This window comes from Eurytemora carolleeae, unplaced genomic scaffold (assembly GCF_000591075.1).
Source record: "Eurytemora carolleeae unplaced genomic scaffold, Eaff_2.0 scaffold1338, whole genome shotgun sequence".
In the NCBI taxonomy this organism is placed as follows: domain Eukaryota; kingdom Metazoa; phylum Arthropoda; class Copepoda; order Calanoida; family Temoridae; genus Eurytemora; species Eurytemora carolleeae.
This window is the reverse complement of record NW_019397223.1, coordinates 20,694-34,989: the sequence shown is the minus strand read 5'-3', so window position 1 is coordinate 34,989 and position 14,296 is coordinate 20,694. Positions and strand designations below refer to the sequence as shown.

The window sequence follows — 14,296 nt, the reverse complement described above, 5'->3', positions numbered from 1 at the left end:
TTAATTATAAAAAGTAAGTAAGCTGGCGGCCAAATATGATATTTTTTGAGTTTTAATCTTACGTTATTTTAACGAATTTACTATATCAAAATGTCCTTTTTTATATAATAAGAAAATTGTTTATTGTGAATTTTATCAAAATGAATGCAAAGATTTAGAAAGAATTAATTTCTGATGCCTGAACAATTATGTTTCTACATTTATAAAATGAATTTGAAATTGACATTGTATGTCCTTTAAAGTGAACGAGGAATATATCAACGTTAAAAACTAAGTTGTCTAGATACAAAATTTAGTTATCTCCAGTTATTCAGTGTTTTGAATCCAGATCAAGATTTTTCCATTTTCAAAGAATTTACATTAGAAACATCGGATAGAAATAAAAATATTACCAATCAATACATGGTTCAATTATAATTCAAGTAAATTTTTATGCGAGATTAAAATTTTACATGTTTTCAATCGTAATTCCTCTGAGCTGAAAACTTTAGAGTGGAAGATGCTATATCGTTTGCACTAATGTCCGATTGAACTAACGTACTTTTGCACTAAAGTCAGCTGATCAGTAACACTTGTGGCCGCAACGCCCGGCCCCCTAGCCTGTCCTAGTCGCGGCGCTCGGCCCCCTAGCCTGTCCTAGCCACAGTGCTCGGCCCAGAAATTGTCTTAACCTAACCTAACCCTAAATGTTAGTCCGAATGAACGTTAGTGCGAATGTACGTTATTCCGATCAATCATTAGTGCAAACGATACGACACCGAATGGGACATCCTTAATCCCGATAGGTAAATTAATCTGGAGATTAATAAAAAGAGGAGAACAAGCATTATTTAATCTGAATATTAAGAAAAGAGGAGATCAAGAATTGATCTCGATATCCACTATTCTAAAGTTTCCAGCTCTGTTCTATGAAGAAAAAGTTATGAATTTCTAATGTACAAGCAAACTAATTTGCTTCTCTCATACTTGGGCGTAAAATCAAAACTTGGGGAGCTACAAGGTTATAAAGTTGTAAAAGTAATTTCGCACAAATTTGACTTTATCGTAATGTTTGGATTCAAAGGATTTAAAACACTGTTTGAACTGATTGCAAATCTCCACCGATGTTTATTTTTATATTTCTATATTTATGCATATACCAAGTAGGATGAGACATGAGTGTAACACTGTTGCAGAAAAATGTCGGTTCACGGATTCCCATCTGACAGTTAAACTGGATACCATTTACTTCCAAGGATTGACGTGAATATAATGGTAAGTGTTTTATCGATAATAATATTTATTTTTAATTAAAGAATTTTTTCTTTCTTAAATTCTGCTAGATCACTTTTACTTAAGCTAAAAGTTTTCCAATGACGTTTGAAGCTTTCGAGGAAAAGATTAAAAGTTTGGCATCTACCTGACGTCTTTTATTGTTGTTGCTTTTTGTTACCCTAAAATTAATGTTTTTACCTTTGGGGAATTGAAAACCTTAAAAATGAATCCAAAGTTCACCGAATATTATTTTAGCAAGAATTTTGTTTAAGTTACAAGATTTTTCGTCCACAGATTTTAGCCAGAATTTTGCAATTTGCATGCTTAATGCTTATTGATTTTTATGCAAGATGTCTGATTTGCTAATATTTTAGCAAGAATTCTGCAAGATGAGGTTGGTTGAGTCTGTTGTTCGAACGATGCGTGTAGCTAAGGTCTACACTGACAACCAGGTAACAAATAAAGGAAATATATTACTAAAAACAATTTGGAAAATAAATAAAAAAAAACTTGTAAAAGACAATTTGAAACTTTAGACATGGTAAAATAATAATAGAAAAGGGTAGTTAGATCAATGGACATTTTCATTTGAAATCAGGAGATTCAGTTTAATATTTAACCTGTGTTTACTGTTTACTTCTGTATGTAATATCAAGGATGATAGGAGGATGATAGGATGATGGGATGAGGATGAGATGAGGATGATAAGAGGATGATGGGAGGATGACAAGAGGATGATAGGAGGATGATTGGAGGATGATATGAGGATGATATGAGGATGATAAGAGAATGATAGGAGGATAATAGATGGATGATTGGAGGATGGAAAGAGGATGGAAAGAGGATGATAGGAGGATGGAAAGAGGATGATAGGAGGATGGAAATAGGATGTAAAGAGGATGTAAAGAGGATGGAAAGAGGATGATAGGAGGATGATAGGAGAATGGAATGAGGATGAAATGAGGATGAAATGAGGATGAAATGAGGATGAAATGAGGATGGAATGAGGATGGAATGAGAATGAAATGAGGATGAAATGAGGATGGAAAGAGGATGAAATGAGGATGGAATGAGGATGAAATGAGGATGAAATGAGGATGAAATGAGGATGAAATGAGGATGAAATGAGGATGAAATGAGGATGAAATGAGGATGAAATGAGGATGGAATGAGGATGGAATGAGGATGGAATGAGGATGAAATGAGGATGAAATGAGGATGAAATGAGGATGGAATGAGGACTAAATGAGGATGAAATGAGAATGAAATAAGGATGGAAGTAGGATCGAACTATCATGTAAGATTTCTCCTCTAACTAATTATATATTCAGGACACGATCACGAACATGAACTTCAGCAGTGATGGTATGAGTCTAATAACTAGCAGTGCTGATGATCAGATTATTATCTATGATTGTGAAAAGGGAACTCAGAAACGAACCATTAACAGGTAACAGTATTGTCATCGGCATCGTTTTCATCTGTTTTCTAAAACATTAAATTCGTGAAGGCCAACTTGGGTACAAAGCTTCAATAGACATTTTTTAAAACGTGATCTAGTTTAATGCATATTATTACATATTTTTCCCTCCTATTTCTTGCTCCTTACCTATTTTCTACAGAATGTTTGCCTTTTTGTGCTTTTAAAATTACTAGAGATATATTGGAAATTCTCTATATTGTCAATATATGCAATAAAATCAAATTCTCTATGTTGTCAATATATGGAATAAAATCAAATTCTCTATGTTGTCAATATATGGAATAAAATCAAATTCTCTATGTTGTCAATATATGGAATAAAATCAAATTCTCTATGTTGTCAATATATGCAATAAAATCAAATTCTCTATGTTGTCAATATATGGAATAAAATCAAATTCTCTATGTTGTCAATATATGTTCTCTATGTTGTCAATATATGCAATAAAATTAAATTCTCTATGTTGTCAATATATGGAATAAAATCAAATTGTCTAAATCTGAACTACAGTGAATCCCAGATATATGAATACATAGACCATCATAAGTTTTTGATAATTCTAAAGAAACTTCTATTTATTTTTAATTCAAGGTAAATTATTAGCCCTGAAATATCAATGCAATTGATATATTAATATTAAACTCATTTTCCGCGGCATTTGATCTTAAATATGTAATATACGACATTATAAAAAATTATGTATTCATATATCTGGGATTCACTGTATATTCTTCACTTGGAAAGCACAAACGCAGCAGACTACATTGTGGAAAGGCCAGGACTACAAGGATATTTTGTTATCATTGTCAGAAGAATTTGACTTTTTTTAGTTGACCAAAAATTGCCGAAAATTATTTCTAAGATCAAAAACAATTTTCAAGTCCTTATTCTCAAATGCTTCGTTTTGGAGTACACTATGTACTTTCCATACATGTTAACAACAATAACATAAATCAAAATTTTTAATAAAAATGTTTTATGTATTTCCTGTGAGAAAATCATCTAAATATAAAAAAACTATAAAATCTTCATTTCTGTGTTCAGTAAGAAGTACGGAGTGGATTTGGTTCAGTTTTGTTCAAACAAATCCCAGGCTGTGCACGCTAGCACCAAAGAAAACGATGTTATCAGGTCAATTATTGTTTTACACTGGGGGGGGCTGGGGGGGGGGGGTGTCACCATTTCTATTTCAATCTGAAGAATTGTTTGGACTTGTATTATTATTTTAACAAACAGTAATCGCAAACATTTATAAAATACTAAGACAGGTTTATATCAATTATTGTAGTTAAATAGCTCAATTAACACGGCAACTGTACATTGTATGTACAGCCACTAACTATTGATTATGTTAAGGTATATCTCTCTAAATGAGAACAAATATATCTGATATTTGTGTAACTGTACAGTGAACAGTGTACAGTGTACAGCACTAACTATTGATTATGTTAAGGTATATCTCTCTAAATGAGAACAGATATATCTGATATTTGTGTAACTGTACAGTGTACAGTGTACAGTGTATAGTGTACAGTGTACAGCACTAACTATTAATTATGTTTAGGTATATCTCTCTAAATGAGAACAAATATATCTGATATTTGTGTAACTGTACAGTGTACAGTGTACAGTGTACAGTGTACAGCACTAACTATTAATTATGTTTAGGTATATCTTTCTAACTGAGAACAAGTATATCCGATATTTTGGTGGACACACTAAGCGTGTTGTTACCCTCTGTATATCTCTCTAACTGATATCTGATAATTGTTACCCTCTGTATATCTCTCTAACTGAGAACAAGTATATCTGATATCTGTGTAACTGTACAGTGTACAGTGTACAGCACTAACTATTAATTATGTTTAGGTATATCTCTCTAACTGAGAACAAATATATCCGATATTTGTGTAACTGTACAGTGAACAGTGTACAGTGTACAGCACTAACTATTAATTATGTTTAGGTATATCTCTCTAACTGAGAACAAATATATCCGATATCTGTGTAACTGTACCGTGTACAGTGTACAGTCTACAGCCACTAACTATAAATTATGTTTAGGTATATCTCTCTAACTGAGAACAACTATATCCGATATTTGTGTAACTGTACAGTGTACAGTGTACAGCCACTAACAATTAATTATGTTTATATATATCTCTCTAAATGAGAACAAGTATATCCGATATTTGTGTAACTGTACAGTGTACAGTGTACAGCACTAACTATTAATTATGTTTAGGTATATCTCTCTAACTGAGAACAAGTATATCTGATATCTGTTTAACTGTACAATGTACAGTGTACAGTGTACAGTGTACAGTGTACAGTGTACAGTATCTCTCTAACTGAGAACAAGTATATCTGATATCTGTTTAACTGTACAGTGTACAGTGTACAGTGTACAGTGTACAGTGTACAGTGTACAGCCACTAACTATTGATTATGTTTAGGTATATCTCTCTAACTGAGAACAAGTTTATCCGATATTTGTGTAACTGTACAGTGTACAGTGTACAGTGTACAGTGTACAGCCACTAACTATTAATTATGTTTAGGTATATCTCTCTAACTGAGAACAACTATATCCGATATTTGTGTAACTGTACAGTGTACAGTGTACAGTGCACAGTGTACAGTGTACAGTGTAAAGTGTACAGTGTACAGTGTAAAGTGTACAGTGTAAAGTGTACAGTGTACAGCCACTAACTATAAATTATGTTTGGGTATATCTCTCTAACTGAGAACAACTATATCCGATATTTGTGTAACTGTACAGTGTACAGTGTACAGTAAACAGCCACTAACTATTAATTATGTTTAGGTATATCTCTCTAACTGAGAACAAGTATATCCGATATTTTGGTGGACACACTAAGCGTGTGGTTACCCTCTGTATGAACCCAACCGATGAAACTTTTCTCTCAGGAACATTGATTTATTCACATTTTATCATTTGGATATTTTAATTTAAATATATAAAAAAGTTGTTCTTATTCATAAATTTTATACTTCATTTTTGATAAGATAATAATAAATTCATAAAAAGTTACAATTTTTTAATTTTCTCTTCAATTACTCTTCTAATTTATTAAAATGAATGTTTAATCAGGATCCATGGACAAAACAATACGACTCTGGGACCTCAGGAACACAATTGTCATCGTTTGCTTATTTTGTAAATTACATTTACTATTCTTATATCATCATTATCATCATTATCATCTTTCTCGAATACTATGTAAAACTATAGAATAGTTTTCCTTCGCAAAACTTATCCTTCTATAGTTTTCCTTGATTGTCATCATTATCATCATTATCATCATTATCATCATTATAATTATTATTATCATTATTATCATCATTATCATTATCATCATTAACATCATTATCATCATTATCATCATTATCATTATCATCATTATCATCATTATTATCACTATTATTATTGTGAGTATTTTTTTTATCCATGACAATAATTTTACCGTGAAGGTCAAACAACTGCCAGGGTTTGATGAACCTGGCCGGTCGACCTGTTGCCGCCTTCGACCCTGACGGACTCATATTCGCTGCAGGGGTCAACTCAGAACATGTTAAACTTTATGATCTCAGGTACCTGGAGGAGGGGGAAGGAGGGGGATTAAGATTAGGGGGCGGGAAGGAAGTGAATTAAGATTAGGGGGCAGGAAGGAAGTGATGGGAGGAAGGAGGAAAACTGGATTTCTGTAACTCATATTTATCGAATTTATTTTAGTTAGTTTAGTTGAGTGTCTGTAAATATCTGCTGATTGATTTGTGATAATTGATTTTTGATTGATTGATTTTTCAGGTCCTTCGACAAGGGACCGTTTGCCTCGTTTAAGCCTGAAGCTAAGAGTAAGGAGTGTGAGTGGACCGGACTTAAGTTTAGTCCGGATGGAAAGTCTATCCTTATCTCTACCAACGGTTCAGACATTAAACTTATTGATTCTTTTCAGGTAATTTTATCCACAAATTAAGTGTTTATACATAGCTTGGGACCCTACTCAACATACAATATACATAGCTTGGGACCCTACTCAACACACAATATACATAGCTTGGGATCCTACTCAACATACAATATACATAGCTTTGGACCCTACTCAACATACAATTGTATCCTCAAATTAAGTGTTTATACATAGCTTGAGACCCTACTCAACATTCAATTTTATCTTCAAATTAAGTGTTTATACATAGCTTGGGACCCTACTCAACATACAATATACATAGCTTGGGACCCTACTCAACATACAATATACATAGCTTGGGACTCTACTCAACATATAATATACATAGCTTGGGACCCTACTCAACATATAATATACATAGACAAAATTTCCCATGAAAATCTGGGGATCTCCAATGAAAATTTGAGGGTCTCCAACAAGAATATGGGGGTCTCCAACGAAAATATGGGGTTTCCAACGAGAATCTGGGGGTCTTCAACGAAATATGGGGATCTCCAACGAGAATCTTGGGTTCTCCAACGAAACGTTCTTGGGGGTCTCCATTCTCCAATGAGAGGGGGTCCCAATAGTACTCCAATTATGATGATTTCTCCCTTGAGTCTAAAAGGACGCATAGAGAAAGCAAAAATAATAATAATAAAAAATAGAGATAAATAACTAAACAGCTACTCCTGGAGCTATGAACCAACTCAGCTACCATCTTCAACCTACTCGTAGATATTCTGAACGTCAGTTCTCTACAGGTTGAATCTATGCTCGTCTAGCCTTAACTACAACTGATCTCTTCAAATGGCCACTGCTCTATGCTTAGGGGGGACTTCTGTATCTAGGATGAAATCCCCTAAAGAGGATTATGAAAGCCGCAAATCAGTAGCGTCGGATCCTGGAACCAGAGAAGACCTACTCATCTTCTTCTCTTAAATACACTCGTTATTTATCATTTATTTATTTATATCTAGAAGCAAAGTTCTATAATCATGAAAATTAATATAAAACCTGAAATTAAGGGGAACGCTCTGCAGACCTTGAATGGACACCTGAACACTAAACAGTTACCACTAGAGGCTTCTTTCTCCCCAGACTCCCAGTTTATTATCTCTGGTTCTACGGACGGAAGGATTCACATCTGGAATACAGAAAACGGTCAGAAGGTCAGTTAATTTTTTTCTAACTCTGCCCAGTGCCTAGGATCTGGATCCGTTGGATCCACAATATTTTGGCTTCTTGGATCCGGATTCACAAAAAAGAGCAAGTTTTTTATTTAATATTAATTTTTAATATAATGTGTTTTGGTCTAGGTTTGCTCCTTGAACGGTGATCACAAGAACCCTGTTCAGTGTGTACAGTTCAGCCCGAGGCACATGATGATGGCTAGTGCTTGTCAGGCAGATTATCAGCTCATTATTATTTTATTTTTTAAACAAGGGCGTAACTTGGTTATTTTATTATTTTCTGGTTTCTCTTGGTTGCATTTCTTAGAAAATAAAAATGTTCAAGCTGTTTTGTTTTGTTTGTTGACTCTGAAGGGGATTAAATGATGAATTATTAGTTATTGATAAAATGCATTTCTTGTTTCCTTTTCAAATATGATATCTTAGAATCTTCCACCTCCCATGTATTGACTTACATACATTATCAATTATCCTTTTAACATTTTTATTGTGTTGAATAATATTCAAATACATATTATGAGCTGACCCATGGCTGTCTAGATGATGTGTTTATGGTTACCGAGTTCCGACGAGGACGAAGATTAATTCCTCCTCTGTACTTCACACGTTGTACGCGCTTCTTATCAGAATGCTCGTTTTTGAATGCGCGATGCGCTCGTTCTTGTTGTGATTTTGTAAAACCTTAGTCAACCCATAGTGTTAAGGGTCTTTAATGTTTTCTCAAGAACCAATGCTGTTGTCATTTTTATATTTATTTTATTTAAACCTCTACACAAGTCTACATTTTACAATATAATTAAATAATGTAATTGTACAGTATTCAATCCGTACAGCGCCATTTTTGGTTACTAGGAACCTTGTGTACAAGGTTGAAAACGTACTTACTGCAGTACAATGTACAGTGTACTGCTGTATAATTTCAGAAAAAAAATGTCTTTCATTTAATTTTACTTCTGCACCAGTTCAGCTTGTTATTAACAGCTTTTCCCTCCGTCTTCTCATTTTTTAAATAACAATTCTCTCTTACAAACTGTCAAAACTTATATTACTCTCCCCAGTCCCACCAGTTCTCTGAACACTTAATACTTTACCTACTGAAAATACCGCCCCCTTTGTCTGAACAAAAAGAAAAATGGCATCAGCAGACCGAAAAATACGGGAAAAGATTACAATGTTGTAAGTAACTAGTATTTCATGGACGTCGTTACCATTTTATAAGTTTTAAAGTTTGTTTTCTAACATCTGTTCAATAGTATTTAATGACCTAAGGCTGCCAAAGTATAGTTTTGGAGGAAAAAGAAATTATAAAATAATGAAGTAAATGATTTTATTGCACTCTACGCACAATCTTTCGGTTTGTTTTAAATTCTTCTGTAATGTTCAAAACATAGATTTGTGGCATTAATCCAACATTTCTCTGAACTCTAGATGTAAGGATTTATGTACACTGACATTAATGTTTGTACATGAATGTGCAGATCTAATGGGTGTAATATTTTTAAACTTCCGTACTTCAGTCGCAAAGCGAATAATTAAAAAATTACAAAAACCGAAAATCCGCTTTTTCCTAATGATAAAATAAGAAAAATGTATTCAAATTATGCTCTGTTAGATCTGTTAAAAATGTCTGTCTCTCGGCTGTTTAGTTTATAAGATATATTGCTCAAAACAGAATATAATTAGCAATATCCGTGGGCGCTGCAGTTCAGATTAATCGGAAATATCAATTTTTATTATAAATCTTTCAGTTTAACAATTATATTTGAGCTTGAAACTCTCCCTAATAAAGTTAGATTTATGAACTTGAACAGAAACTGCAGTGCTGTATCAAAACATGGGGATTTTTCAAGTAATTTTCATTTCAATTAAATTTATTAATCATTGCTTTCTAAAGAATAGTTTTATCGCACATCAAGAAACGCTCCCTAATATAGTTTGATTTATTAACCTGAACAGAAACTGCAGTGCTGTATTAAAATGGTGGTTTTTTATCTCAATTAATTTTATCATTTTAATTTTTTATCATGCTTTCTAAAAAATAGTTATATTGCACATTGAGATGATTTTTACTTCTCTGAAAATTGAATCTTTATCTTTCAACAACGATTAAATGAATTTGTTTCACCCCATGCACAAAATCAACCATATGTTTATTCAATAATTATAAAAGCTTAAGCTGCATTTAAATTTATCTTAGTACAATAGTTTTTATGTTTACTTTTTGATAAATAACCATTTTCAAGAAGAATCAATGCTTCGTCTTTTCTTGTTTGGCTATTTACTTCTCCAGGTTTAACAGATTTTCTTAATTAAAGAGTGATATGTAATTGTGATTTTATGTAGTAAATATCCGCTAATAACTTTTCAAGCTATCAAAACATAAATTATTTAATCTGAACATATAATATAAAACATTTGGCACAGATTTCATCAGAGCTTCTAAAGGATATAATCCTTTAGAAATCCGTAGAATATTGAAAAATCTCATTTAAAATATGATTTGTCGTTTGTTAACATTTACTGAAGTGCAGTTTTGACTCCCCCAGCCCTCTTGCTTGTAGTCAACTTGAATTGTTTTAGAAAACATGTTTCTCACAGCTGGGTTCAGAGTTCAACATTTTGTACTCAGGTAACAGTTTAGAACACATGTTTCTCACAGTTGGGTTTAGGATTCAACATTGTGTACTCAGGTAACAGTTTAGAAAACATGTTTCTCACAGCTGGGTTCAGGATTCAACATTGTGTAACAGATAACAGTTTAGAAAACATGTTTCTCACAGCTGGGTTCAGGATTCAACATTGTGTAACAGATAACAGTTTAGAAAACATGTTTCTCACAGCTGGGTTCAGGATTCAACATTGTGTACTCAGGTAACAGTTTAGAAAACATGTTTCGGGGTTCAGGATTCAACATTGTGTACTCAGGTAACAGTTTAGAAAACATGTTTCGCACAGCTGGATCCAGAATTCAAAACTGTGTACACTGTACTCAGGTAACAGTTTACAAAACATGTTTCGCACAGCTAGGTTCAGAAATCAATACTGTGTACTCAGGTAACAGTTTAGAGAAGACACTAGTCATCTCAAAGATGTCCCTGAGCGGAATAATCGATCTTTTCTGTAAAAATCACTTTTGCTTTTTCCCAGAAAATATTGTTTTACATTTTAATTGTTGAATTTGAAAATCAACATTGTTGCATATTTTAGTCCATTGTATGTAAAATACTAAAATCATTCTCCAACTTCAAAATAAAATCAGCTGTTTTGACTAAAACTCGATGGTGACTTTGACAGAAAGTATCTCTATGGCTGACGACTTTTAACGGTAAAATAGGGTAAAATCTGTGTTGTAACTAGTTTGTACCAAAAGTTGGGGGATAAATATATTTTCCAATAAGTAAACCTTTTAATGTGGAAGAACGGTATTATTTTATTAAATGCATGGTTGTCCTTTGATAATAATAAAGATAATAATATTCTGTTTTTTTTATAGACACAAGCATCTACGCGATTTTTCAACAATTCTTTGCAGTTCTATCTTTGAAACCCCTCCGATGGAACACAGAAATCTTGATAGATTGGCATTTTCATCAAATATAAACTACAGGCATGCTTAAATAAACATAATAACAATATATTAATTATGAAATGAAAATATTTTTATGTCAAATTTATCAAAGTAAATAGTATTTACTTTTGACTATTTTTTTCATAAGTTTGACCCTTCAAATGAATCCATATTTGTGCCCAAATCTTGTCATTTTATGACTTTAATATTCACGACGTTGTGATTCCAAATGTTTTCCTGTATTACCATTAATATTTTTTTCTTAGATCTATATAATATATAACAATTTAACGCGAAAATTCACTCACGACAACTTCATTTAATAATATAAGTGAATACAAAAAATGTTGGCTTTTTTATTATATTTTTTCATATATATTTTTTATTTTTCATAATATTTCAATTCATTGTTTATATATGATATTTTAGTAATCCATAGTTTTCACATGAATGTGTAATGCTTTCATCTAATAATTTTGTCGCAAATCCATATTTAGCATGTAGCCAGGCGAGGGTTATGTCTAAGAACTCTAAATCCATATTTAGCATGTAGCCAGGCGAGGTTTATGTCTAAGAACTCTAAATTCATATTTAGCACGTAGCCAGGCGAGGTTTATGTCTAAGAACTCAAAATCCACGAAGAAACAGAAGAATGTGGTGGATAAAATAGTCGAGGATTTAGTGTAAGTAATTTATTTTTAAGCAAATATATGTATATATATATTTATATTTATATTTATATTTATATTTATATTTATATTTATATTTATATTTATATTTATATTTTCAAATTTATATATAGATATAAATATAAATATAAATATAAATATAAATATAAATATAAATATAAATATAAATATATTTTAAGGTGTAATTTATGAGTAAGAGCGAAAAATCGATTATTTTTGCTACATTTTTCTTCATCGTCAAAAAAACATTTCTTAAATTCTAAAGTTTTATTTTTTGGTCTTACTTAAAAACTATACAACCTGAAAACGTCTTATTGGTATCAAATGAATTTAAAATTAATTTTTTCCTTATAATACTGCATTCTCAGCTTGACTATCATGTCTAGCCGGTCACTCCGTTTAAAAATTTCCAAGGCGCTGCCTGCATAGTGCATATATTGTATTTTTTTTGTAATCCAAGAATATAAAAAGATGGTTGCTTGTATTGAGGATTAGTTAAAAACGCAATAACTGTCAGAATTAAGCCATTTTTCTTTGAATTACCACTCTTAGCGTAGAAATATTAAATGTTTCTCTTTGTTTAGAGCAAGAATCATCAATTAAACTATAATATAAGATTGGTCAATGACAATTGGTCCAAAGTTCTGATTTAAACTGTACAATTATACGTTAGAATAAACAAAATTGAAAACTAGGCTTTTTATTTTTATCAAAACTCAGAAAGGTATAATCAGGCGTACAACTTCTTGTCGCGTAGATTATCCATCTTCTTCAGACAAATATTTGTTTGTTCAGAGATGATGAAGATGAAGATAGTGATGACGGAGTGATTGTTGATCAACAGAATTCACAATTAAATAAATTTCTCTCTTCTAAAACTCCTGGAGGGGGTAAAAAGGGAACTAAAGGTACAGTTTGTACTTATTCATATGATTTTACATCAGAACTTTATAAAAGTATATATTTAAAAAAATTAAAAAATGTCAAATAAGCATGTGTATATTATATTTACAGAATTAAAAAAACAAAGAAATCTAACATGTTTCGAATTGTATTATTATTATTATTTCAGTTTTATTTTAAATAAATGCTTTCTTGTCTTCTTTTTATAATTAGATTAACAAACACAACGAGAATTACATTTCAAACTTATTTTTTTAGGAAATATTCACAAAATGCCTTACTCGGAATTTATAGAAATAGTTAAAGGTAAGGCTAGTTTATCATTGTTTAAAGTTACTCTTCACAGTGTATGCATGGTTTGATTATTAGTGATTAAAGTACACCATATAGATAATTGATATTTTTTATTATCTATTACTATTTTTTCATAATATCTGCCAATGTTAAAGGTAGGTTCGCCTTCGTAGGATCTGGTTCAGGCCTAGGGACAGGCACAGGATTAGGTTCAGGTTCAGGTTCAGGTTCAGAGTGAGGATGAAGTTTAGTTTGAGGTTCAGTTTTAGGTTCCGTATAGCTCATGAATAGGAGATGATAATAAAGATTGAGAGCGTGCCTTTCCCTTCTCTTGGGCAGTTAAAGTTGAGGTTTCTTCAACACTTGGCGAAATCACACAAACAATCTTAGGAGCCTTGGACCCTTCCTTGGACTGGGGGCCTCTCATGGACCANACTCTCTATTATGCAGTAGAATTACTCTCTATTATGCAGTAGAATTACTCTCTATTATGCAGTAGAATTACTCTCTATTATGCAGTAGAATTACTCTCTATTATGCAGTAGAATTACTCTCTATTATGCAGTAGAATTACTCTCTATTATGCAGTAGAATTACTCTCTATTATGCAGTAGAATTACTCTCTATTATGCAGTAGAATTACTCTCTATTATGCAGTAGAATTACTCTCTATTATGCAGTAGAATTACTCTCTATTATGCAGTAGAATTACTCTCTATTATGCAGTAGAATTACTCTCTATTATGCAGTAGAATTACTCTCTATTATGCAGTAGAATTACTCTCTATTATGCAGTAGAATTACTCTCTATTATGCAGTAGAATTACTCTCTATTATGCAGTAGAATTACTCTCTATTATGCAGTAGAATTACTCTCTATTATGCAGTAGAATTACTCTCTATTATGCAGTAGAATTACTCTCTATTATGCAGTAGAA

At 32.0% G+C, this 14,296-nt stretch overlaps 2 protein-coding genes across 4 annotated transcripts; both read left to right on the top strand.

The window, feature by feature from the left end:
* The first annotated feature begins 836 nt into the window (after positions 1-836).
* LOC111712853 (WD repeat-containing protein 82-like) lies at positions 837-10,488 on the top strand. Of its 3 annotated transcripts, none has more exons than XM_023487598.1 (12): positions 837-1,254; positions 1,629-1,706; positions 2,586-2,704; positions 3,782-3,868; positions 4,406-4,466; positions 5,626-5,668; positions 5,853-5,889; positions 6,233-6,352; positions 6,570-6,717; positions 7,740-7,883; positions 8,031-8,117; positions 8,445-9,221. In XM_023487598.1, exons 1-12 carry the CDS (start codon positions 1,252-1,254, stop codon positions 8,487-8,489), a joined length of 972 nt encoding a protein of 323 aa, XP_023343366.1. In that variant the 5' UTR covers positions 837-1,251; the 3' UTR covers positions 8,490-9,221. The 3 variants fall into 3 exon arrangements, 2 of the variants coding, with proteins under 2 accessions (XP_023343366.1, XP_023343365.1); XR_002767549.1 differs by lacking the exon at positions 4,406-4,466 and adding an exon at positions 10,195-10,488 and having other exon boundaries at positions 838-1,254; positions 5,565-5,668; positions 8,445-9,080; XM_023487597.1 differs by lacking the exon at positions 4,406-4,466 and having other exon boundaries at positions 838-1,254; positions 5,565-5,668.
* Positions 10,445-13,441, top strand: LOC111712854 (uncharacterized). The gene is made up of 5 exons (XM_023487600.1): positions 10,445-10,533; positions 11,398-11,511; positions 12,075-12,155; positions 12,957-13,069; positions 13,323-13,441. Exons 1-5 carry the CDS (start codon positions 10,490-10,492, stop codon positions 13,424-13,426), a joined length of 456 nt encoding a protein of 151 aa, XP_023343368.1. The 5' UTR covers positions 10,445-10,489; the 3' UTR covers positions 13,427-13,441.
* Positions 13,442-14,296: the final 855 nt, after the last annotated feature.

Coding starts and splice junctions, on each gene's coding strand:
- LOC111712853 (XM_023487598.1), top strand. Junction 2,705..3,781: donor CAGAAACGAACCATTAACAG/GTAACAGTATTG, acceptor TTCTGTGTTCAG/TAAGAAGTACGGAGTGGATT. Junction 3,869..4,405: donor AAAGAAAACGATGTTATCAG/GTCAATTATTGT, acceptor AATTATGTTTAG/GTATATCTTTCTAACTGAGA.
- LOC111712854 (XM_023487600.1), top strand. CDS start 10,490: ATGTTTCTCACAGCTGGGTTCAGAGTTCAACATTTTGTACTCAG. Junction 10,534..11,397: donor GTTCAACATTTTGTACTCAG/GTAACAGTTTAG, acceptor TTTTTTTTATAG/ACACAAGCATCTACGCGATT. Junction 12,156..12,956: donor AAAATAGTCGAGGATTTAGT/GTAAGTAATTTA, acceptor TTGTTTGTTCAG/AGATGATGAAGATGAAGATA.